General features: G+C 34.1%; 1 protein-coding gene across 1 annotated transcript in view; it reads right to left on the bottom strand.

The window, feature by feature from the left end:
• LOC142228002 (putative cytochrome P450 313a4) overlaps positions 1 to 25014 on the bottom strand; it is a 29475-nt gene extending 4461 nt beyond the window's left edge. The window contains exons 1-5 of the mRNA XM_075298271.1: positions 24809 to 25014; positions 20759 to 20959; positions 20515 to 20703; positions 5135 to 5204; positions 1150 to 1282 (exon numbers count right to left, since the gene is read on the bottom strand). Of these exons, the coding sequence (XP_075154386.1) occupies positions 1150 to 1282; positions 5135 to 5204; positions 20515 to 20703; positions 20759 to 20959; positions 24809 to 24962 (747 nt within the window). The 5' untranslated portion in view covers positions 24963 to 25014. The remainder of the gene's footprint in view (positions 1 to 1149; positions 1283 to 5134; positions 5205 to 20514; positions 20704 to 20758; positions 20960 to 24808) is intronic.

The following is a 25014-nucleotide window of genomic DNA, read 5'->3' as shown; positions in this document are numbered from 1 at the left end:
AGAAATAAAATTTTGACAAAATTTTCTACAGAAATAAAATTTCGACAAAATTTTCTACGGAAATAAAATTTTGACAAAAATTTTAGTAGAAATAAAATTTTTGCAAAATTGTCTATAGAAATAAAATTTTGACAACATTTTCTATAGAAATAAAATGTTGACAAAATTTTCTATAGAAATAAAAGTTTGACAAGATTTTCTAAAGAAATAAAATTTTGACAAAATTTGTTTAAAGAAATAAAATTTTGACAAAATTTTGTATAGAAATAAAATTTGGCAAAAATTTCTATTGAAATAAAATTTTGACAAAACGTTGTAAAGAAATACAATTTTGACAAAATTTTCTATAGAAATAAAATTGTGAAAAAAATTTCTATAGAAATAAAATTTTGACAAAACTTTCTATAGAAAAAAAAATTTTGACATTTGCTGAAAAAAAAAATTTTTGACAAAATTTTCTATAGAAAAAAAATTTTTGACAAAGTTTTCTATAGAAAAAAAAATTTACAAAATTTTCTATAGAAATAAAATTTTGACAACATTTTGTGTAGAAAAAAATTTTGACAACATTTTCTATAAAAAAAAATTGACAAAATTTTCATAGAAACAAATTTTGACAAAATTGTCTATAGAAATAAATTGTTGAAAAAAATTTTCTATATAAATAAATTTATATATTATTATATAAATTTATATATTATTATATTATATATAAATAAATTTATATATATATATATATATATTTATAAATTTTCTTTGGAAATAAAATTTTGACAAAATTTTTTATAGAAATAAAATTATGACACATTTTTCTATGGAAATAAAATTTTGATGAAATTTTCTATAGATATAAAATTTTGACAAGAAACATATATTGACATTTTTGGGGTTGAGTTTAGTCTTTTCCCTGCTTGTGGGTTGACTTTCTGTTTAAGATGCTTAGTCAGTCTATCTAAAAATCTTATCAACATGACATGTATTTTGAACTACCCTGAGAGGTGTTAACGGTTAAGTTTGTAGCTTTTTCCTTACTTCCGCAGAACATTTCAGATAAATCGGAGACACCGATTTATCTCAAAAGACAGGTCACCAATCACCAAATACAATGATCCCATCCCAAAATCATATTGATATAAAACGAGCACTTACCTCTCTCAAAAAGTTTTGGAAATAACGCATGAAGACACATTCATCCTTGTATACCGTTTTTTGCGCCCATACACGTGAAATTTTTAGTACATAAATTAAGTTGCTGGTAAATTCTGAAATATATTCTAATACACTGTTAAAGAAGAGAATAAAGACGTCTGCAGTTAGTCATATGCATATTATATTAAAAAAAAAAAAAAAAACATCTATCATAATAGAGGGCTGACATACTGTTCAATCAATTTAAATGGTCATTGCCTTTCTGTTTGAAAATATTTTTTATTGATTCAAATTAAAAACAAGTAAGTAAAGTAGAAAGTCGGGCGGGGCCGACTATATCATACCCTAAACCACCATTACAGAATTAGTAATTATAAGCATTTGTGGGGTAACATATAGGTCTGGGAGATAAACCGCAGTTGCATATTTAAGAAAATTAAGGGGTACATGTCTATGGGTGCTTTGTGTCAATCTGACTATAGCTCATAGTCAATGTTGCCGGGGAAAATGTTCTGTTTACCCTACAAGGACAAAAAAAGTTCCCGACTTTCCCATATATTCCCAAACAATTTTTCCTACTATATTTTTCGTTAAATTCAAAAAAATTTTACAAAACAAAAATGGTTCTAAGTACTTTATTATCATAAAACATGAATATGCAACGTATATAACTTAGAATATAAATTTGTATTACCACCACGGTTGCCACAGTTAGTAGAATTCTACCCAAATTAGTAATTTTTTTTTTGTTAAATCTCTATAAAAATAAAATTTTGGAAAAAGTTTCTATAAACAAATTTTTGAGAGGAATTTTTCTATAGAAATAAAATTTTGACAATAAATTCTATAGAAATAAAATTTTGAGAAAAAATTCCACAGAAATAAAATTTTGAGAAAATTTTTTATAGAAATAATATTTTGAAAAAAATTTCTATAGAAATACAATTTTGACAAAATGTTCTATAGAAATAAAATGTTGACAAAATTTTCCCCAGGAATAAAGTTTACCACACATTGTTAAAGATCAAGCCTTGCCGGCTTCGAATTTCCTCCTCTAGAGCAACCAAAATGTAAAAATTATTACAAATTGTGTTGAGTGAAAATGTCCTACATTGTGGTCCTACGTCCCTACAAGACGCTAAATAATAGAAAAACCCCACATATAGGGAATTTCCCCTACTTCTAGCAACACTGGCTGTGTTGATATTGGGCGTACGGAGTTAGTATGCCACTAATATTGAACCCATTATTAAAAAGGTGAAAATCGTTAAATTAGTGTGGGTAATAAATAAAAATTTGTAAAAATCGAGCAATATTCTTATGTAAGAGCTACAAGTACGTATAAGTACGATCGGCTAGTACATCAAAATTTGAAATTTGAGTAACATTGGTTAATAAATAAGAGTACTATGGCCAAATTTGGGAAAATCGAGCGATGCATATATATGGAAGCTATATCTAAATCTGAACCAATTTGCATAATATTTTGCGGGTTTGATTAATACCACAAAAGGTTACCTTGTGAAAGATTTGAGTAAGATCAGTTACGAAATGAGGCCTGTATGGTCAAACATAAGGTTATTAGGGGCGAATTTTTCAAAATCGGGCGATACATATATGGGAGCTATATCTACATCTGAACCGATTTCGATGAAATTTTGCACATATAGTTAGTACTATAGAGGACTGGATCTAGCCAACTCTTAGTAAGATCGGTTAATAAATAAGGGTTCTATGGCCAAATTTGGGAAAATCGGGCTATAAATATATATATGGGAACTATATCTAAATCTGAACCGATTTCGATGATTTTTTTCACATATAGTTAGTGCTATAGAAGACTATATTTAGCCAAATTTGGGTAAGATCGGTCGATAAATAAGGGTTTTATGGCCAAATTTAGAAAAATCGGGCGGTACATATATATGGGAGCTATAGCTAAATCTGAACCGATTTCGATGATTTTTTGCACATATAGTTAGTGCTATAGAAGATTATATTTAGCCAACCTTGAGTAAGATCGGTTGATAAATAAAAGGTTTGTGGCCAAATTTGGGAGAATCGGGCGATACATATATATGAGAGCTATATCTAAATCTGAACCGATTTGGATGAAATTTTGCAGACTTGAAGGGCGATGAAAAAGATTACCTTTTGCCAAATTTGGTGACGATCCGTTTGAAAAAACGCGCAATGTGACCCCATTTGTCGAAATCGGGCGATACATATATATGGGAGCTATATCTAAATTTGATCTGATTTCTTCCAAATTCAATAGCGTTCGTCCTTGTGCCCAAAAAACTCCCTGTACCAAATTTCATCAAAATCGGTTAATAATTGCGACCGGAATCCTGTGAACAACAAATACATAGACAGACGGACGGACACCAAGCACTAGATCGACTCAGGAGGTGATTCTGAGTCGATCGGTATATATTTTATGGGGTCTAAAATCAATATTTCTGGTAGGCACATTTTTTGGCCGATCAAACTTATTATACCCTCAACACTATGTGGTTTAGGGTATAAAAAAAAAAAAAACAAAAAACTTGGGTGCATTTAAATTCTGAGTCGATCTAAGCATGTCCGTCTGTTGAAACCACGCTAACATCCGAACGAAACAAGCTATTGACTTGAAACTTGGCATAAGTAGTTGTTATTGATGTAGGTCGGATGGTATTGCAAATGGGCCATATCGGACCACTTTAACGTATAGCCCCCATATAAACCGACGGATTTGGCTTGCGGAGCCTCTTGGAGGAGCAAAATTCATTTGATGCGGTTAAAATTTGGTACATAGTGTTAGTATATGGTCTCTAACAACCATGCAAAAATTGGTTCATATCAGTCCATAATAATATATAGCCCTCATATAAACCGATCACCAGATTTGACCTCTTGAGCCTCAAAGAGAAGCAAATTTCACCCGATCCGGCTGAAATTTGGTACATGGTGTAAGTATGTGGTCTCTAATAACTACGCAAAAATTGGTCCACGTCGGCCCATATTTATATATAGCCCTCATATAAACCGATCCCCCGGATTGGTTTGCGGAGCCTCTAAGAGAAACAAATTTTATCCGATCCGGTTGAAATTTGGTACGTGGTGTTAGTATATGTTCCCTAACAACCTTGCCAAAATTGGTCCATATCGGTCCATAATTATATATAGCCCTTATATAAACCGATCTCCAGATTTGACCTCCGGAGCCTCTTGGAGGAGAAAAATTCATCCGAGCCAAAATTGGTCCATATCGGTCTATAGTTATATATAGTCGATCCCCAAAAATAATCTACAAAAATTTTATTTCAATAGCAAAATTTTGTCAAAATTTTTTTAGTGTGGAAAATGTTGTCAACATTTTTTTACTGTAGAAAATTTTGTCGAAATTTTATTACTATACAAAATTTTGTCAAGATTTTATTTCTATAGAAAATTTTGTCCAAATTTTTATTGATATCGAAAATTTTGTTTATATATACGTATATTTTGTCCACAATGTACAAGTGCAAAAGAAGTGTGTGAAAAACAGGTTTGAAAATTTTCAAAAGGGGGTCTCTTATGGCCATATCCAAAATAGGATCCAATAGGATATTAAGGTACAACGGAATACTTTTACAAGGGCCGTTAAATAATATACGGAGAGCCATGACAAAACCCCCCTTACATGGTAATGATCAACATTGCCATACATTTTGTAAGGTCCTATATAAATCCGCAAAACTGATATTGGGCTTTGTTATAAAATAATATGGAGAACATTTGGACATGACCAAAGCGGTCCCAAGAATATTAGAGTCACAATCGTAATCGTAGACTTTAATGTATAGATTCCCATAAAAACTCTACTACTCTCATAAATAGCGAGTTCCGTTTCAAAATCTTTCTAAATTTAAATGACATTTTCTATGTGTATATGCAAATTCTGCCTCCCTTTAGTATTTCATGAGCTCCATCGATTTTTGCTTGTGTTGTGCGTACTTACTCTGAAATTTTTTTAGCCAGGTCCGTGGTATCCATATTGGTTTTGTCCACATCTCTACCAGTTATTGTCTCTGGATATAAAGAAATGAAATTGATTACAATAAATGAAATTGAATACAATAAATAAATTGATTACAATAAATAAATATTTTTTTTTAGTTTATTGTTCAAAAGAGAAAACAAGTATATACGGCCGTAAGTTCGGTCAGGCCGAATTTTATGTATCCTCCACCATGGTTTGCGTAGAAACTTCTACTAAAGCTGTCACCCACAATCGAATTGCATAGGTTGTGGTATTACTTGCCGATGGCAAGGCATCTTAAAACTTCTTAACTTCGTTTTCTAAATTGTAAGTTCTTAAGCGGTATATATTAGACTAAAAAGGCAAATAAAATACCTATATAATTCAGTTCTTGACCGGTATATATAGGGGAGTCTATAAACAATTATAAACTTTTGCGCGATAATTAGAGAATTGGGCATGGTTGTTAGCGACCATATACTAGCGCATTGTACCAAAATTTCAACCGAATCGGATGAAATTTGTTCCTCCAAGAGGCTCCGGAAGTCAAATTTGGGGATCGGTTTATATGGGCGCTATATATAATTATGGACTAATTTTTGCATGGTTGCTAGTGTCCATATACACTGAAAAAACAGTGAACCCTCCAGGAAGAAAACTTTCGGTTAATTTTAGAAAATTTTGAATACTTTTAAAAAATTTTAACTAAATTGTATTACAAACGCAGACATCACGCCGCTATCATAAAAATAAGTAATTATTTTTCGACAAATTCAAGAAAATTTATTAGACATAATTAAGTTTTTTCACTTGTTAAAGAAAATTTTGTACTTTGAAGAAAAAACTGGAGTTCCAAATTGCAAGAATTTCTTTAGTGACATACGAAATTCACGATGAACGCATGCAAGGCCGTATTCAGGGGGGGGGGGGGGTATGAGGGGGATCAACCCCCCCCCGAAATGAATGAATGTTTTTATATAAATATATATTTTTAGCTGCATAGAAAAATCTTATCGAAGATGTTGAAGAAAAGCTTAAGGTTTTATTTTGAAAAACGCTTACCTATAAAACTTGCATTAATCATAGAATACTAGTTGAAAAGCCCGTCAAACGACGGTCGAAAAAAACAAATTGTTTTTGTTCTCGCACCACAAATTTCATTTTTGGAAAATGTCTTTCTGCGTTTGTTGTTCTTTTTGTGAACATGACTCGCTTTGTTTGGCCATAGCAGCAACAACGAAACAGCCAAACACACATGTGTAAATGAAATGGCGCAAAACTGCGAAAAGAACCTGCCTAATTCAGCGATCGAAGTACTTGGAGAGTGCAATAAAGAGATATTTCCAAACGTGTATATTCTTTTAAAAACTTTGGTCACTTTGCCAGTTACTCAGGGATGGAAAATACAATTTTTAAGGAAGTACAAAAAAGGTATTTTTTGAGCGGAAAGATACTTTTTACTAAATTTCAACAAAAATTTCACTCGAAGATTATTGTCAAGAGACTGAATTTTAAAGAAAATAAAATTTTGACAAAATTTTCTATATAAATAAAATTTTCTATAGAAATAAAATTTTGCAAAAAAAATCTACAGAAAAAAAATTTTGCAAAATTTTTTCTATAGAAATAAAATTTTGCAAAATATTTTCTATAGAAATAAAATTTTGCAAAAATTTCCTATAGAAATAAAATGTTTACAAAATTTTCAATTGAAATAAAATTTTTACAAAATTTTCTATAAAAATAAAATTTTGCAAAAATTCTATATAGAAATAAAATTTTGACAACATTTTCTACCAAAATAAAAAATCGATAATATAGAATCGCATTCTTTTTTCGACTAAAACATTCTTGAAGTTCAATAAAATCTTGTTTTTGACTATGTCTTTTACAAAATCGAGATTTTCTTCCCACATGAACATGTCTGTTTTGCCATATTTGTAAAAGGCTATTAGCAAATAAGGTTGATAAAGACTTTCTCAAAATATTAAAATATTTTGTCAAAGCTATTGCACCATAAATCTGATATCGACTCAAAAATGTCTACATAAAAGGTACTAAATCCTTCGCGGGGGTACTACGGTACTGACCGGGGTGAAAGAGTATTGAAAAAAGTACTATAGTACTGCATTTTCCATCCCTGCAGTTACTACGTGCTCATCCGAAGGTTCATTTTCAACAATGAAGAGATTAAAGACGTATCTTAGAAATTCGACTAGCGAGAGTAGACTCAATGGATTGGCATTAATGTCGGTTCATCGCCGAATAAATGTGCCGACTGAAGAAGTCATTGATTTATTTGCTGCCCAAAAAGCCCGTCGGTTCAATTTAATATTATAAAACAAGAAAGGAAAGTCTAAAGTCGGGCGGGGCCGACTATATTATACCCTGCACCACTTTGTAAATCTAAATTTGCGATACCATATCACATCCGTCAAATGTGTTGGGTGCTATATAAAAAGGTTTGTCCCAAATACATACATTTAAATATCACTCGATTTGGACAGAATTTGATAGACTTCTACAAAATCTATAGACTCAAAATTTAAGTCGGCTAATGCACTAGGGTGGAACACAATATTAGTAAAAAAATATGTGAAACATTTAAATCTGAAGCAATTTTACGGAAACTTCGCAAAAGTTTATTTATGATTTATCGCTCGATATATATATGTATTAGAAGTTTAGGAAAATTAGAGTCATTTTTACAACTTTTGGACTAAGCAGTGGCGATTTTACAAGGAAAATATTGTATTTTGACCATTTTTGTCGAAATCAGAAAAACATATATATGGGAGCTATATCTAAACCGATTTCAACCAAATTTGGCACGCATAGCAACAATGCTAATTCTACTCTCTGTGCAAAATTTCAACTAAATCGGAGTTAAAAATTGGCCTCTGTGGTCATATGAGTGTAAATCGGGCGAAAGCTATATATGGGAGATATATCCAAATCTGAACCGATTTCAACCAAATTTGGCACGCATAGTTACAATGCTAATTCTACTCCCTGTGCAAAATTTCAACTAAATCGGAGCAAAAAATTGGCCTCTGTGGTCATATGAATGTAAATCGGGCGAAAGCTATATATGGGAGATATATCCAAATCTGAACCGATTTCAACCAAATTTGGCGCGCATAGTTATAATGCTAATTCTACTCCCTGTGCAAAATTTCAACTAAATCGGAGTTAAAAATTGGCCTCTGTGGTCATATGAGTGTAAATCGGGCGAAAGCTATATATGGGAGATATATCCAAATCTGAACCGATTTCAACCAAATTTGGCACGCATAGTTACAATGCTAGTTCTACTCCCTGTGCAAAATTTCAACTAAATCGGAGTTAAAAATTGGCCTCTGTGGTCATATGAGTGTAAATCGGGCGAAAGCTATATATGGGAGATATATCAAAATCTGAACCGATTTCAACCAAATTTGGCACGCATAGTTACAATGCTAATTCTACTCCCTGTGCAAAATTTCAACTAAATCGGAGTTAAAAATTGGCCTCTGTGGTCATATAAGTGTAAATCGGGCGAAAGCTATATATGGGAGCTATATCTAAATCTGAACCGATTTGGCTGATATTCTGCAAGTTTTTCGAGACTCATAAAATATTCGGATGTACGGAATTTGAGGAAGATCGGTTAATATACACGCCAATTATGACCAGATCGGTGAAAAAGATATATGGCAGCTATATCTAAATCTGAACCGATTTTTTCCAAAATCAATAGGGATCGTCTTTGAGCCGAAACAGGGCCCTATACCAAATTTTAGGACAATCGGACTAAAACTGCGAGCTGTACTTTGCACACAAAAATACATCAACAGACAGACAGACAGACGGACAGACAGACAGACAGACAGACAGACGGACATCGCTAAATCGACTCAGAATTTAATTCTAAGCCGATCCGTATACTAAAAGGTTGGTCTATGATTACTCCTTCTTGGCGTTACATACAAATGCACAAACTTATTATACCCTGTACCACAGTAGTGGTGAAGGGTATAAATATTGTATACATACCTATGCATAAATAAAATTTTCTATACATGAGATTATATGAATATTTTTTTCTAAGTTGAACAAACCAACCCCCCCCCCCCCCCCCGAATTAAAATCCTGGTTACAACCTTGAACGCATGTGTAGCAAAATTTACAAATTTAAAGAAATATTGAACTATTTTGTAGAAGACACGAATTTAGTTAATCTTTATGCTTCATTTGTGCATATTTATACCCTGCTCCACACTGTGGAACAGGGTATTATAAGTTAGTGCATATGTCTGCATCACCCAGCAGGAGACGAGATAGACACATGGTGTCTTTGGCAAAAATGCTCAGGGTGGGCTCCTGAGTCGATATAGCGATGTCCGTCTGTCCGTGAACACATTTTTGTAATCAAAGTCTAGGTCGCAGTTTTAGTCCAATCGACTTCAAATTTGGCACAAGTATGTGTTTTGGCTCAGAATAGATCCCTATTGATTTTGGAAGAACTCGGTTCAGATTTAGATATAGCTCCCATATATATATATTTCGCCCGATATGGACTTATATGGCCCCAGAAGCCAGAGTTTTACCCTAATTTGCTTAAAATTTTGCACAAGAAGAAAAATTAGCACTATAGTCAAGTGTGCCAAATTTTATTGAAATCGGTTCAGATTTAGATATAGCTCCCATATATATCTTTCGCCCGATATGGACTAATACGATCCCAGAAGCCAGAGTTTTACCCTAATTTGGTTGATATTTTGCACAGGGAGTAGAATTAGCATTGTAGCTATGCGTGCCAAATTTGGTTGAAATCGGTTCAGATTTATATATAGCTCCCATATATAGCTTTCGCCCGATTTACACTCATATGACCACAGAGGCCAATTTTTTGCTCCGATTTAGTTGAAATTTTGCACAGGGAGTAGAATTAGAATTGTAGCTATACGTGCCAAATTTGGTTGAAATCGGTTCAGATTTAGATATATCTCCCATATATAGCTTTCGCCCGATTTACATTCATATGACCACAGAGGCCAATTTTTTGCTCCGATTTAGTTGAAATTTTGCACAGGGAGTAGAATTAGCATTGTAACTATGCGTGCCAAATTTGGTTGAAATCGGTTCAGATTTGGATATATCTCCCATATATAGCTTTCGCCCGATTTACACTCATATGACCACAGAGGCCAATTTTTAACTCCGATTTAGTTGAAATTTTGCACAGAGAGTAGAATTAGCATTGTTGCTATGCGTGCCAAATTTGGTTGAAATCGGTTTAGATATAGCTCCCATATATATGTTTTTCTGATTTCGACAAAAATGGTCAAAATACCAATATTTTCCTTGTAAAATCGCCACTGCTTAGTCCAAAAGTTGTAAAAATGACTCTAATTTTCCTAAACTTCTAATACATATATATCGAGCGATAAATCATAAATAAACTTTTTCGAAGTTTCCTTAAAATTGTTTCAGATTTAAACGTTTCCCATATTGCTTTACTAACATTGTGTTCCACCCTAGTGCATTAGCCGACTTAAATTTAGAGTCTATAGATTTTGTAGAAGTCTATCAAATTCTGTCCAGATGGAGTGATATTTAAATGTATGTATTTGGGACAAACCTTTATATATAGCACCCAACACATTTGACGGATGTGATATGGTATCGAAAATTTAGATCTACAAAGTGGTGCAGGGTATAATACAGTCGGCCCGCCCGACTTTAGTCTTTCCTTACTTGTTTTTTTCCTCGGTTTTAGTTAATTAAACTAACGTACGCAAAAAATTATTAGTGTAAATGAAACTTTCTCCAAACATAATAATTCCATGAACTAAAATAAAGTTAAATTGGCTTTAGTGAAATAGAGAGTTCACTTTTTTTGAGTGTACTTACACAAAATACAAAATTTCAACTGAATCAGATGAAATTTGATCCTCCAAGAGGCTCCAAAACCAAATCTGGGGATCGGTTTAAATAGGGGAGGTCAAATTTGGGGATCGGATTATATGGGCGCTATATATAATTATGGACCAGTATGGACTAATTTTTGCATGGTTGCTAGTGGCCATATACTTACACAAAATACAAAATTTCAACTAAATCGGATGGAATTTGCTTTTCCCAAAGGCTCTAAAATCAAATCTGGGGATCGGTTTATATAGCGGCTCTAAAAAAAATTATCGACCGATATGGACCATTGGTTTTTAGAGATCATATACTCGCACCACATACCAAATTTCAACCGGATCGGATGATTTTTATACCCTCCACCATAGGATGGGGGGGTATATTAACTTTGTCGTTCCGTTTGTAACACATCGAAATATTGCTCTAAGACCCCATAAAGTATATATATTCTGGGTCGTGGTAAAATTCTGAGTCGATCTAAGCAAGTCCGTCTGTTGAAATCACCATATAAACCCATCCCCAGATTTGGCTTGCGGAGACTCTTAGAGAAGCAAATTTCATCCGATCGTGCTGAAATTTGGTACATGGTGTTAGTATATGGTCTCTAGCAACCATGCCAGAATTGGTCCATATCGGTCCATAATTATATATAGCCCTTATATAAACCGATCCCCATATTTGACCTCCGGAGCCTCTTGGAGGAAATTCATCCGATCCGGTTAAAATTTTGTATATTTCGATTGTGTATGGCCGATAACAACCATATCGATCTATGTATATTATATATAGCTCCCAAATAAATCGATCCCCTATCACAGAAAAATCACGATTGCCACTCGAGTCAAAAATAATCTACCAACATTTTATTGCCATAGAAATTTTTTCAAAACTTTATTTCTATAAAAATTTTGCCTACATTTTATGCCTTTGGGAAATTTTGTCGAAAAATTAATTTCTATAGAAAATTTTGTCAAAAAATTATTTCTATAGAAAATTTTGTCAAAATTTTATTTTTGTAGAAAATTTTGTCAAAATTTTATTTCTATAGAAAATTTTGTCAGAATTTTATTTCTGTAGAAAATTTTGTCAAAATGTTATTCCTATAGAAAATTTATGAAGCATTTCATAGTTGGAGAGGAATATTTTGCAAAATCTTCCAAAACATCAAGAATTCTACTAATCTACCAATTAGTAAAAAATCTGTCATTTTTGGTAGACTCGTCTTCATAATTGTACATATTTCAATTCTGGCTCTATATTTACAGCACAAAAGTTCATATCGGTTCGTAATTATTTCTTCGCTATATATAACGGTCAAAAACTGAATATATACGTATTTAATCGACCTTTCTTTTGTCTACTATATATCCCGCATGGACTAACTTACAATTTCGAAGATGATGTTAAGAAGTTTTAAGATGCCTTGCCATCGGCCGCAACCCTAGTAATTTAATTGTTGATGACCGTCTTTAGTAGAAATCTCTACGCAATTCATGGTGGAGGGTATATAAGATTCGGTCTGGCCGAACTCGTTCGGGGATCGTTTTATATGGGGCTATATATATAATTATGCACCGATATGGACCAATTTTAGAATGATTGTTAGAGACCATATACTAACACCACGCACTAAATTTCAACCGGATCGGATGAAGTTTTCTGCTCCAAAAGACCAACAAATTTGACTTCTTGAGACCAACGAAGACCATGAAATTTTCACTGGTTTATTTGAAATATAATATGTGCAGATGTATTAAATGTAAAGGAAAATATACCAAATATATTTTATACACCCTCAAAAAAAAAAAAAATTGCTTCTGTAACATATACCCCAAACACATTTTGCTTCAAGCATATATATTTTCAGGATTGGTCTAAACAAAATATTGTTTGTATTGTTGAAACATATTATGTTTCACCATAGGGCATACACTGGTAGAAGAAAATTATAATGAAATTTTCTTTGTGTGGATATATTTTTAAGGCGCCAATTGGTTACTTCCCCTCTTTTACTTGTAGCATACTCTCTAGGTCTCTCTTTCTAAACATATATATGTTTATAGGCTATTTCTAAATGAATATATGTTTGCATCTAAGCATATTATGTTAACAAACATTTTATGTCCCAAACATAATATGTTCTAACATATTATCATATATGTCCCAAACATATTATGATAGTTTACGAACATTATATGCTTACACTTAAAAATATTGTGTTAAAAATGTTGAGTTCCAAACATATAATTTTTACAACCAAACATATGAAAACTGTCTTTTTCGTCCGTGTAGATCATTGTTTCGATATAACTCCCTACTCGATATTTTAACCGAATTTCCACCATTTTTTTTCTATCCACAGCAAAACATTTCAGTCTAGATCAGCCGACATAAATAGTCGGTGGTGCGTCTCGGCGGCTTCATACTTTGGCTATCTAATGCGGCAGTATATTTTTGGTAAGTCCCTATTAATTAAGTTTATCCTGGTGGTATTTATTTTCGAGATTTTTTACACGCATAGAAAAATATGGCTTTAGTAGGTTCCTATGTTGACAAAATATGTTTCGGGCAAATTTTTTTTAAACACAATATATTTAAGGGCCAAAAGTTAAATTTATTTTAAATAATCATAAAATTTTTGGGACATATGTATGTTAGAATATATTATGTTTGGGACATCAATGTTTCATAAAAAATACACATATGTATGTGGATGGAAACATATATTAACTTAGAAATTGTTGAGTAAACATATACATACAGTGCTGGTCAAAACATTTGCAACCACACGCTGCATGTTGAAAATAAACCGTAATTATAATGGAAATAAAAATATTAGAACCAAACTTTTAATGCAATGTTGTTGCTTATTATGTCAATTTTAAAGATTTAAGGGAATAAGGGAATTATCGACAAAGACTTTTTGATAATTAATAAAACTATTTAAAAACAAGTATATACAACAGTAAGTTCGGCCGGGCCGAATCTTAAATACCCACCACCATGAATCAAATATAATAGTTTCCTTTGAAAATTTCACGGTGGTTTGATGACAGATATTTTCCCAAGCAGATCAGTTCAACCAGTACGCTTCCCGAAGATAAACGTAAAGATTTTACCTATAAAGACTACATCAGATTCTGAATTTATAACAACAATTTTTTGTTTGAGTTTTAGAGGAATTATTAATATTCTTGTAAGTGTGCAAGAAAATGATGGAATAACGTATTGATTTGAAATCTAAAATCTGTAGATTTTTATTTCAAATTATTTAAATGATTACGAGAAGTAAAATCTGGAAATTTTAAATTCAGTTTCAAGCTATTTTCATGATCACACTAAAAAAAAAATATTTACGAGATATTAAAGATTACGCAACGTAAATTCTTTTGATGCGAAATATACAACATATTAAGGACAAATTTCTTTAAAATGATGTCATTTTAATTTAATTTAATTAAAATTAAGTTTATAACCTTTGCTTAAAATTTTTTTTTCATTGAATTTAGGACACAAATTTTGTATATTTGCTTCTCCCCATTAAAGTCACTTGTCTTTGAACTAAGGTTAATTTTCCTTAAAGTAAAGAAAAACAATTTTGATTTAAAGAAATTGTCCATAAATTAACTGAAATATTGAAACTTTAGATTTAAGATAAAAGCGCTTCAAATATAGGCTAAGACTTATTTTGAGGATTTAGCGTATTTGGTTTAAAGTTTTTTTTTGGAATAAAGAAACCATTTTTCAATTTGAAGCATCCGTTATAATTTGGATTTTTAAATTGGCATTTGTTTGTACGTGAGTACCTTTATTAACAATCCACATTTTTTTTTTGTGGGTTTAAAATGCCAGTATATTTTCAATTTGTGGCAAATCGGATAAAAACTACAATTTCTAGAATTTTTTCCCCGGGAGTTAAATCGGGAGATCGGTCCAATGGGTGCTATGCCAAAAACATGGAGGTATACACACAATATTCAGCACATCTAATAGTAGGTCTAGAATCTAGACCCCAAATCGTAGGGCCGGTTTATAAGGTGGCTATATCAAAAACTGTACCGATATACAATATATTCGGCACACCTCTTTATGGTCCTAGAATACTTCTAGATTTCCAATTTCTTTGGCTTCTAGAAAACGGATTCTAGAAGCCAAAGAACTAAAATCGGAAGATCGGTCTATATGGGGGCTATACCAAAACATACTCACCATTTTCGGCACACCTCTTTATGGTCCCAGAAAACCTCTAGATTTCCAATTTGAGGCAAATTGGGTAAAAACTACGGATTCTAGCAGCCGTGGAAATAAAATCGGGAGATCGGTCTATATGGGGGCTATATCGAAACATGGACCGGTACTCACCATTTTCGGCACACTACTTTATGGTCCTAGAAAACCTTTAGATTTCCAATTTCAGGCAAATTGGGTAAAAACTATGGATTCCAGAAGCCAAAGAAGTGAAATCGGGAGATCGGTCTATATGGGGTTATACCAAAACATGGACCGATACTCACCATTTTCGGCTTTCGGTCCTAGAATGCCTCTACATATTACATTTCAGGCAAATTAGATAAAAACTACGGATTCTAGAAGCCCAAGAACTAAAATCTGGAGATTGGTCTATATGGGAGCTATACCAAAACATGGGCCGATACTCACAATTTTCGGCACACCTCTTTATGGTCCGAAAATACCTCTAGATTTCCAATTTCAGGCAAATTGGATAAAAACTACGGTTTCTATAAGCCCAAGAAGTACAATCGGGAAATCAGTCTATATGGGGGCTATACCAAAACATGGGCCGATACTCACTATTTTCGGCACACTTCTTTATGGTTCTAAAATACCTATAGATTTCCAATTTCAGGCAAATTGGATAAAAACTACGGTTTCTATAAGCCCAACACCCCAAATCGGGAAATTGGTCTATATGGGGGCTATATCAAAACTTGGACCGATATAGCCTATCTTAGAACTTGACCTGCCTGTAAAGAAAAAACAAATTTGTGCCAAATTTCAGGACGATATCGCCATTATTGAAGGCTGTAGCGTGATTACAACAGACAGACGGACACAAAAATTAATACTATTAATAATTTTTTAGTTGGATCAATTATTCTTTTAATTGACGTTTAATTAATTTTTTAATTGATACTATCATTTCTGTGATTGAAGACATTTCGTTTAAAAATATAATTGGATCAATTAATTTTGTGACTGAATCAGCAGTTACAAAATACAAAAGCTTATTAAATTTTCTTGGTTTTAAGAACACTTTGTAGAAATCTCAAAATGTGGAGTACAATTTAGATCAATTTCAATTTTAAATCCTATATGTGTATGTTATATTGAAAAACAAGTATATGCGGCCGTAAGTTCAGCCAGGCCGAAGCTTATGTACCCTCCACCATGGATTGTGTGGAAACTTCTTCTACACACTGCCATCCACAATCGAATTACTCGTGTCGCGGTAAAGCTTGCCGATGGCAAGGTACCCGAGGTCACAATCATATATCGACGTCTGTATCGCTGACAGCAGAATAGATATACTAAGAGAAAATAACTCGATAAATTGTATAAGAACAATTGATTTTGACAGTGATCACGACGCACTAGAAATTAATATTTCAGTCAAATACCAAGACGATATATTAAATTATTTCATCAGCGATCCTTCATTAAAACGGAATTTTAAAGCAACCAACTGGAAAAGATTTCACGATCGGTTTATACATAACGTGAAAGATATCCATCGCGTCCCATACGACCGCAATCTCACAAATAGTGAAATCGACTGCCACTTAGAACAGATAAATCAAGTGATCAGGAAAACAATCGATGAAACAGTCCCAATTTTTGGAAACAAACGAAAAAGGAAACTCACAAATGCAGTCATCGACAAACTTTACTCTGAGAAAAGCAAAATTATAACTTTAATAAAAAGGCACAATAGGTTAGAACGAATTCTGACGGAGGAAACACTGTGTACTTTGAAATCGATTTTAAGGAGGATACGCAAACTTATAGACGAGAACATTTCACTAATGCTTAATAGGAATGTAGAAAACAGGCTGAAAGACTTAAATATTAGGAATAGTGCGGATATGTTCAGTAAAATTAATTCAACTTTTAGAAAAAGGAAGGTAGTGGAAATTGATCATTTGAGACTGCCAGCAAATTATAATAGATTACTTTTTAATTCCGGTTTAGATACGGGGGTCTTAGAAAAAGACACAGATGACAACTATTTGATCTATGACGATGAGGACATTGTTAATGTCATAGGTTCCTATTTTGATTCTGTTCACTCTCGGAAAGAGATTGATTCTGAAATCCACAACCATCTGCGAGTAGACCGAAAATTTAACGCATTTTTGCAGTCAAAAATGACTTTTGAAAATAATCGGGAATCGATTACAACTTTTTCTAACATCCTGCGCTCAAATGACCTCAACGAAGATCAAGCTGGTATACATTTTGTTACACCAGGTTCACTAAAATATATATTCAGGAACCTAAAAAAATAAAGTATCTTCCGGAATAGACAATATTCCGAACATTGTTCTGAGGAACTTACCTGAGATCACTATTTTGGACTATTGCGCGATTTTTAACAATCTGATCAACAATTCCTATTTCCCTGAAGTTTGGAAAATCGCGAGGTTAATTGTTATACCGAAAAAGGATAAGGATCCAACTGAACCTAGTAATATGCGCCCGATTAGCTTACTTCCAAACATCAGTAAAATATTTGAAATATGTGTCAACAATACTTTGAATAAACTTTTCGAAGATAAGGGTCTTATATGTGACAAACAATTCGGTTTTAAATACAATCACTCAACCATTAACGCAGTTACTGTATTAACATCCTTTATTAACTGGAACTGGAATAGGAAATATTGTACAGGCGCGTGCCAGATCGATATGGAAAAAGCCTTTGACAATATTTGGATCCCCGGGCTAGTATGCAAAATGGTTGACTATGGTCTTCCGATGCAATTAATAATACTTTTGCACAATATGATATCCGATAAACATTTCATAGTCAATAGGAAAGGCATTAATAGCAAAGTTTTTAATGTGCATAACGGTCTGCAGCAGGGGACAGTTTTGGCTCCCATCCTATTTAACTTATATATATTAGACTTATTGAATACGATCGATAATATAATATCTTTCGCAGACGATATCATAATTTATAATACAGGTGAAACCATATCGGAAATAAATACCGAGTTGCAGCAATCATTTGATGTTGTAGAAACATATGCCACCGATTGGCATATGAAAATAAATACAGACAAATGCGAATCAATCTTGTTTAGGCCTCCAGTGAATAGATGCAACAGTAACGTCAGGAAGAGATGGAGGACTTTCGGTGTATATTCTAGACAAAATGACGTAGCCATTAGGGTTGTAGATACCGTTAAGTATCTTGGAATATATTTAGATAAATTTCTATACTTTAACGATCACGTTAATCAAGTTGTTGAGAAAACGAAAAGGGCATTTTTCGCAAATAAATCTTTATTCTACACGAAGCTTCTCAACCCAGCAACTAAGATATTTATGTACAAGGTGCTAATTCGACCCGTTATAACATATGGTTGTCCAATCTGGTTCAACATTTCCCCATCTTACATGGAAAAAATTCGCGTAGCTGAAAGGAAAATACTAAGAGTTTGTACATCAATGTTTAGAAATAATTCCAATGGTCATTTGAAATATGTATCTAACAAGAATTTATATAAGTACGCAGAAATATGTAGAATTGATAATATAATCATATACCTTATTCGGAATCATATCTCACGGTGCACGCAATGCGAAAATAATAACCTTATAATGGCCCCGTATTATGCGCCATTTTCTTACATAGAGGAATCTATAGGGAAAGGGTATATCCCTCCTGAAGCTTTTCCTTTTCTAGATAGCCATAAGGTTTTGCAAAACGAAGATGGCGTTCCCATTTTCTACCATCATTATCGCAGGGCAACTAATAAAGCTATAAATATAAACAACGATATGATGTCTAATTTAAGATTTAGTATGAGTATATTTACTACTAACAAAAGTAAAATATTAAATGCAGACACCAACAAACATTGGTGGATTAATTAATATAAGTCACCTTTCCTGGAAAGACATTGTTTTTGTTTTATCCCTTGATACACACTTTTTATATTAGCTAAAATATAATATGTAATGTTTTTTCCCTTTTTTCATTACGTCCCAACTGCCCCATTATATTTCTCCAATGTTACGTATAACTTGAAACACAAAGAATACTTGAATTATACAGTTTATACTAGAGTTCTCCAACAGGAGCATTGTATAGGTTAAGAATAGGCATACTATTGTTTATTTTAGTCTAAATTATACTGAAAAATAAATAAATAAACGATTTAAAAAAAAAAAAAAAAAAAAAAAAAAAAAAAACCTCCTAACACCGTCTTCTAAATTGTAAGTAAGTCCATACGTGGTATATATTAAATTAAAACAGACCGATTAAATACGTATATAATTCAATTTGACAAAATTTTCTATAGAATTAAATTTTGACAAAATTTTCTATAGAATTAAATTTTTACAAAATTTTCTATAGAAATAAAATTTTAACAAAATTTTCTATAGAAATAAACTTTTGATAAAATTTTTTTAGGAATAAAATTTTTACAAAATCTTCTATAGAAATAAAATTTTGACAAAATTTTCTATAGAAATAAAATTTTGACAAAATTTTTTATAGAAATAAAATTTTGACAAAATTTTTTATAGAAATAAAATTTTGACAAAATTTTCTATCGGAATAAAATTTTGAAAAAATTTTCTATAGAAATAAAATTTTGGTAGATTATTTTTGGCTTAAGTGGCAACCATGATTATGAACCTATATCGACAAATTTTGGTATGGTTGTCAGCGGCCATATACTAGCACCACGTTTCAAATTTGAACCGGATCGGATGAATTTTGCTCCTCCAAGAGGCTCCGGAGGTCAAATCTGGAGAACGGTTTATATGGGGGCTTATATAATTATGGACCGATATGGACCAGTTCTGTCATGGTTGTTGGAGACCATATATTAACACAATGTTCAAAATTTCAACAGGATCAGAAGAAATTTGCTTCTCTTAGAGGCTCCGCAAGCCAAATCTGGGGATCGGTTTCTAAGGGAGCTATATATAATTATGGCCCGATGTGGACCAATTTTTGCATGGTCGTTAAAGACCATATTATTAAATGTTCTTGGTTTTAACAACACTTTGTATAAATCTCAAAATGTGGAGTACGATTTAGGTAAATTTTCGCACGAATTACCTCATTCTTTCTATAAAACAGTTTACTTTTTTTTGTATGAGTGACTATGACTAGTTTAATTCCTATATGTGTATGTTATATTGAAAGAAAAACAAATTTTGTTCTCGCTAACAACTTCGTTACTTACCAAAAGCCGTTCGTATAGTGTATTCACGTATGGCATACAAAAGTGGAGTTTTGCTATTATTTTCTATGTATTCATCGATAGTATTGAACAGGGGATGCATCTTCTCATTGAATGTGGGTAAGAATGATAGCAAATTCGAATTTTTAAATGAAGTATTTGCAATTTTTCGTTGTCTAATCCAATGCTCTCCTAAACATAACAAAGATTAAACTTTTTAAAATTATTTTTATATTCAAAATCCTACCTTGTGATGAAATTAATCCATTGCCAAATGCATGCGCAAATCCATTATATACGACATCCGATTTGGATATGCAAAGTTTTGAAGTGAGAATATTTTTAATTGTTTCCGGATCACTGGTTGCAAAGAAAATTTGTGGCCCAGAATATTCGATTACATTTTTCCCATATTTGACAGCAAGTTCAGTAAATCTCTCCAGAATAACTGTGGAAGAAAAAAAAAATTGTTAAGATTTTTTTTATTAATGTGACAGCAACGAAAGTACTAGACCGTGACCGTGTTATTAATGTAACAGCATCGGAAAGTACTAGACCGTGACCGTGTTACATTGTTGGGCATAGCGATCGTCTTATAATTAAATTGTGTGTCGATTTAGTGATGTCCGTCTGTATGTATTTTTATGAGATGGACCCTGGAAAGACAGAGCTAGTACTTTTCACCAGGAGGAGAAAGATTATCGGTTACAAGTCTCCTGAATTCCAGGGCACGAAGTTGAGCCTCTCAAAATCTGCAAGGTACTTGGGAGTTCTTTTGGACTCCAAACTCAACTGGATGGAGAATACTGCGGATCGCATAAAGAGGGCCTATGCGGTATTATACTCGTGTCAGAAATTGGTCGGGCAAAGATGGGGAATGAGGCCTTCTATTTTTGGCTGGCTTTATACCGCCGTTGTAAGACCTTTGGTCACATATGGTTGTCATCATTGGTGGACAATAGGGAGCCACCGTGGTGCAATGGTTAGCATGCCCGCCTTGCATACACAAGGTCGTGGGTTCGATTCCTGCTTCGACCGAACACCAAAAAGTTTTTCAGCGGTGAATTATCCCACCTCAGTAATGCTGGTGACATTTCTGAGGGTTTCAAAGCTTCTCTGAGTGGTTTCACTGCAATGTGGAACGCCGTTCGGACTCGGCTATAAAAAGTATATTGAGCTTAACATGGAATCGGGCAGCACTCAGTGATAAGAGATAAGTTCACCAATGGACTGAATAGTCTAAGTGAGTCTGACACATCGGGCTGCCACCTAACCTAACCTGAGACACCAAAATCATATGTCGAGAATAAATAGGATAAATAGGACTTCACTTATTTATGTGACAGGCGCTATGAGGACCACAGCCAGCGCCGCTTTGGAGGTACTGATGGGAGTTATCCCACTTGATTTACACGTAAGGAAGACAGCAGAGCTGACACTTCTGAGACTTAAGAGCTTGAATACGCTGGAGAGGACTGCCTGCAGTCATACTGAAATTCTTACCGGGCATTATAGAAAGACGGACCATACGACCACGGAGCAGATCACAAACCGGCACACATTATACCAAGTATAGAGGAGTGGGAAGACAGGATGATACCCTTCGGAACCCTGAACATGTATACGGAAGGATCAAAGATGGAGGAGGGAACGGGCAGATACCCTTCGGAACCCTGAACATGTATACAGACAGATCAAAGACGGAGGAGGAAACGGGCAGCGGAATCTGTTACAGTGAACTGTAAATAAGGGAGTCTTACAGGCTTGATTGTGATTGCAGTATTTTTCAGGCTGAGATTTCTGCGAACACAACGGCGGCTGAGTCGCCGTTATTCAGAAGCGATATCAGCTTCTTCATCGACAGTCAGGCAGCTATAAAAGCATTGTGCAGTGCTGACATAAGGTTTAAGGTAGTCGGCCGCTGTCGTAGGGAACTGAAGGTTCTCACTGAACAGCATAATATATAACTCTGTGCTGGGTACCTGGGCACTGTGGGATAATAGGAAACGAGGAAGCTGATGTGCTGGCTAAGGAGGGCGCTCGTGGAACGGAAGTTTTTCCTCCACTATCTTGTTATCATTACAGGATTAGAGTGACCGCAACTTATATGGGGCAAAAAATGTCGGAATCTTGTTCGCCTTAACCCCACAAAACGAATCTCCTTTCCAGATATTGGGATAGCCAAAATTTGAGCCCGATTAAAGGACGTTAACACGTGCCGCTGGACATAACACACTTGGGAAATACATGGTAAGAATAGGCCTTAAAGATGATGATATATGCTGATGGTGCCTGGACCCGGAAGTTGTGGAAGATTCGTACCACTTCCTGTGCCAGTGTCCAGCATTATCCTTTAGAAGAAACAAGATACTGGGCTGCTTTCTCTTTCAGGCTCTCACTGATCTGCGGGAGTGCAGCTTAAGGAACATACTTACATTCATCAGGGCCTTCTTCTTATCATTACAGAATAGAGGTCAAATATAATGAACTATGGCGAAGACGCTGGGTCTCTTCGGATGGTTGCGAGCAAACCTAGTTGATATCGGACGAAAAGAAACGTAGGAACTGCGAAATTTTAATGTCGATGAACAGAGAGGAATTGTGGCCATTGATTGGCATCATAGCAGGACATAACACACTTGGGAAACACATGGTACGAATAGGCCTTAAAGATGATGATATCTGTAGATGGTGAATGGACCCGTAAGTTGTGGAAGACTCGTACCACTTTTTGTGACAGTGTTCAGCATTATCCTTTAGAAGAAACAAGATACTGGGCCTCTTTTTCTTTTGAAGTTCTGTAACTATTCAAAAGGGGACCGCGTCGGAAGGAAGAAGATGGAAAGATCACATCGAGGAGCCACAATGAACGTATAACAGGTTGGCTGATAAGTCCCCGGTCTAACAAAGAAAAACACATTTTTTTTTTTTTTGTCAAAATTCGTTTTTATTATTCAACATAGTTCCCTTCAAGAGCGATACAATAATTATAACGACCTTCCAATCTTTTGATACCATCTTGGTAGTACTCCTTCGATTTTGCCTCAAAATAGGCCTCAGTTTCGGCGATCACCTCTTCATTGCAGCCAAATTTTTTCCCTGCGAGCATCCTTTTGAGGTCTGAGAACAAGAAAAAGTCGCTGGGGGCCAGATCTGGAGAATACGATGGGTGGGGAAGCAATTCGAAGCCCAATTCATGAATTTTTGCCATCGTTCTCAATGACTTGTGGCACGGTGCGTTGTCTTGGTGGAACAACACTTTTTTCTTCTTCGTATGGGGCCGTTTTGCCGCGATTTCGACATTCAAACGCTCCAATAACGCCATATAATAGTTACTGTTGATGGTTTTTCCCTTCTCAAGGTAATCGATAAAAATTATTCCATGCGCATCCCAAAAAAACAGAGGCCATTATTTTGCCAGCGGGCTTTTGAGTCTTTCCACGCTTCGGAGACGGTTCACCGGTCGCTGTACACTCAGCCGACTGTCGTTTGGACTCAGGAGTGTAGTGATGGAGCCATGTTTTATCCATTGTCACATATCGACGGAAAAACTCGGGTGTATTACCAGTTAACAGCTGGAAACACCGCTCAGAATCATCAAGACGTTGTTGTTTTTGGTCAAATGTGAGCTCGCGCGGCACCCATTTTGCACAGAGCTTCCGCATATCCAATTATTGCTGAATGATATGACCAACACGTTCCTTTGATATCTTTAAGGTCTCTGCTATCTCGATCAACTTCATTTTACGGACATTCAAAATCATTTTGTGGATTTTTTGACGATTTCGTCAGTAACCACCTCTTTCGGGCGTCCACTGCGTTCACCGTTCACCGTCCTCCGTGCTCATTTCACCACGCTTGAATTTTGCATACCAATCAATTATTGTTGATTTCCCTGGGACAGAGTCCGGAAACTCATTATCAAGCCAAGTTTTTGCTTCCACCGTATTTTTTCCCTTCAGAAAACAATATTTTATCAAAACACGAAATTCCTTTTTTTACATTTTTTTTCACAATAACAAAAGTTGCTTCACAAAAGACGCTCTATCTCACAAACTAATTGACTTACAGACGTCAAATTTTGACACGAATCATTTGAAGATTGGTATAAAAACAATATGCATTTAATACTAGCGACGCCACCTATGTGTCAGACCGGGGACTTATCAGCCAACCTGTTACATCTGTGGAACATATCACTGTTTTCGTCGCGATTATCCCTCTTAAACACACCAACAAATTGACTAACTCCATCTTCATTAAACACAAAACAGTTTCACTTTTCCATTCAATTTACCTTTAGATCCCCACAAACGTCCTAAGCCGAAAATTATTTGGTATTTCTTCGAGGGAAAATGTTTAATTAATGCAATTGCATGACGATCTTTCCAACGTTTATAGATCCATGCGGTTATTAGGATGACTAAAAGGCAATACCAATAAGAAATCATTTTTAATACCGTTAATGTATATAGAATAATATTGTTGAAATTACTGAAGAAT

Source organism: Haematobia irritans, chromosome 3 (assembly GCF_050003625.1).
Source record: "Haematobia irritans isolate KBUSLIRL chromosome 3, ASM5000362v1, whole genome shotgun sequence".
NCBI classification, from domain to species: Eukaryota; Metazoa; Arthropoda; class Insecta; order Diptera; family Muscidae; genus Haematobia; species Haematobia irritans.
Note: the sequence above shows the minus strand (reverse complement) of the source record. Positions and strands in the feature narration are given on the sequence as shown.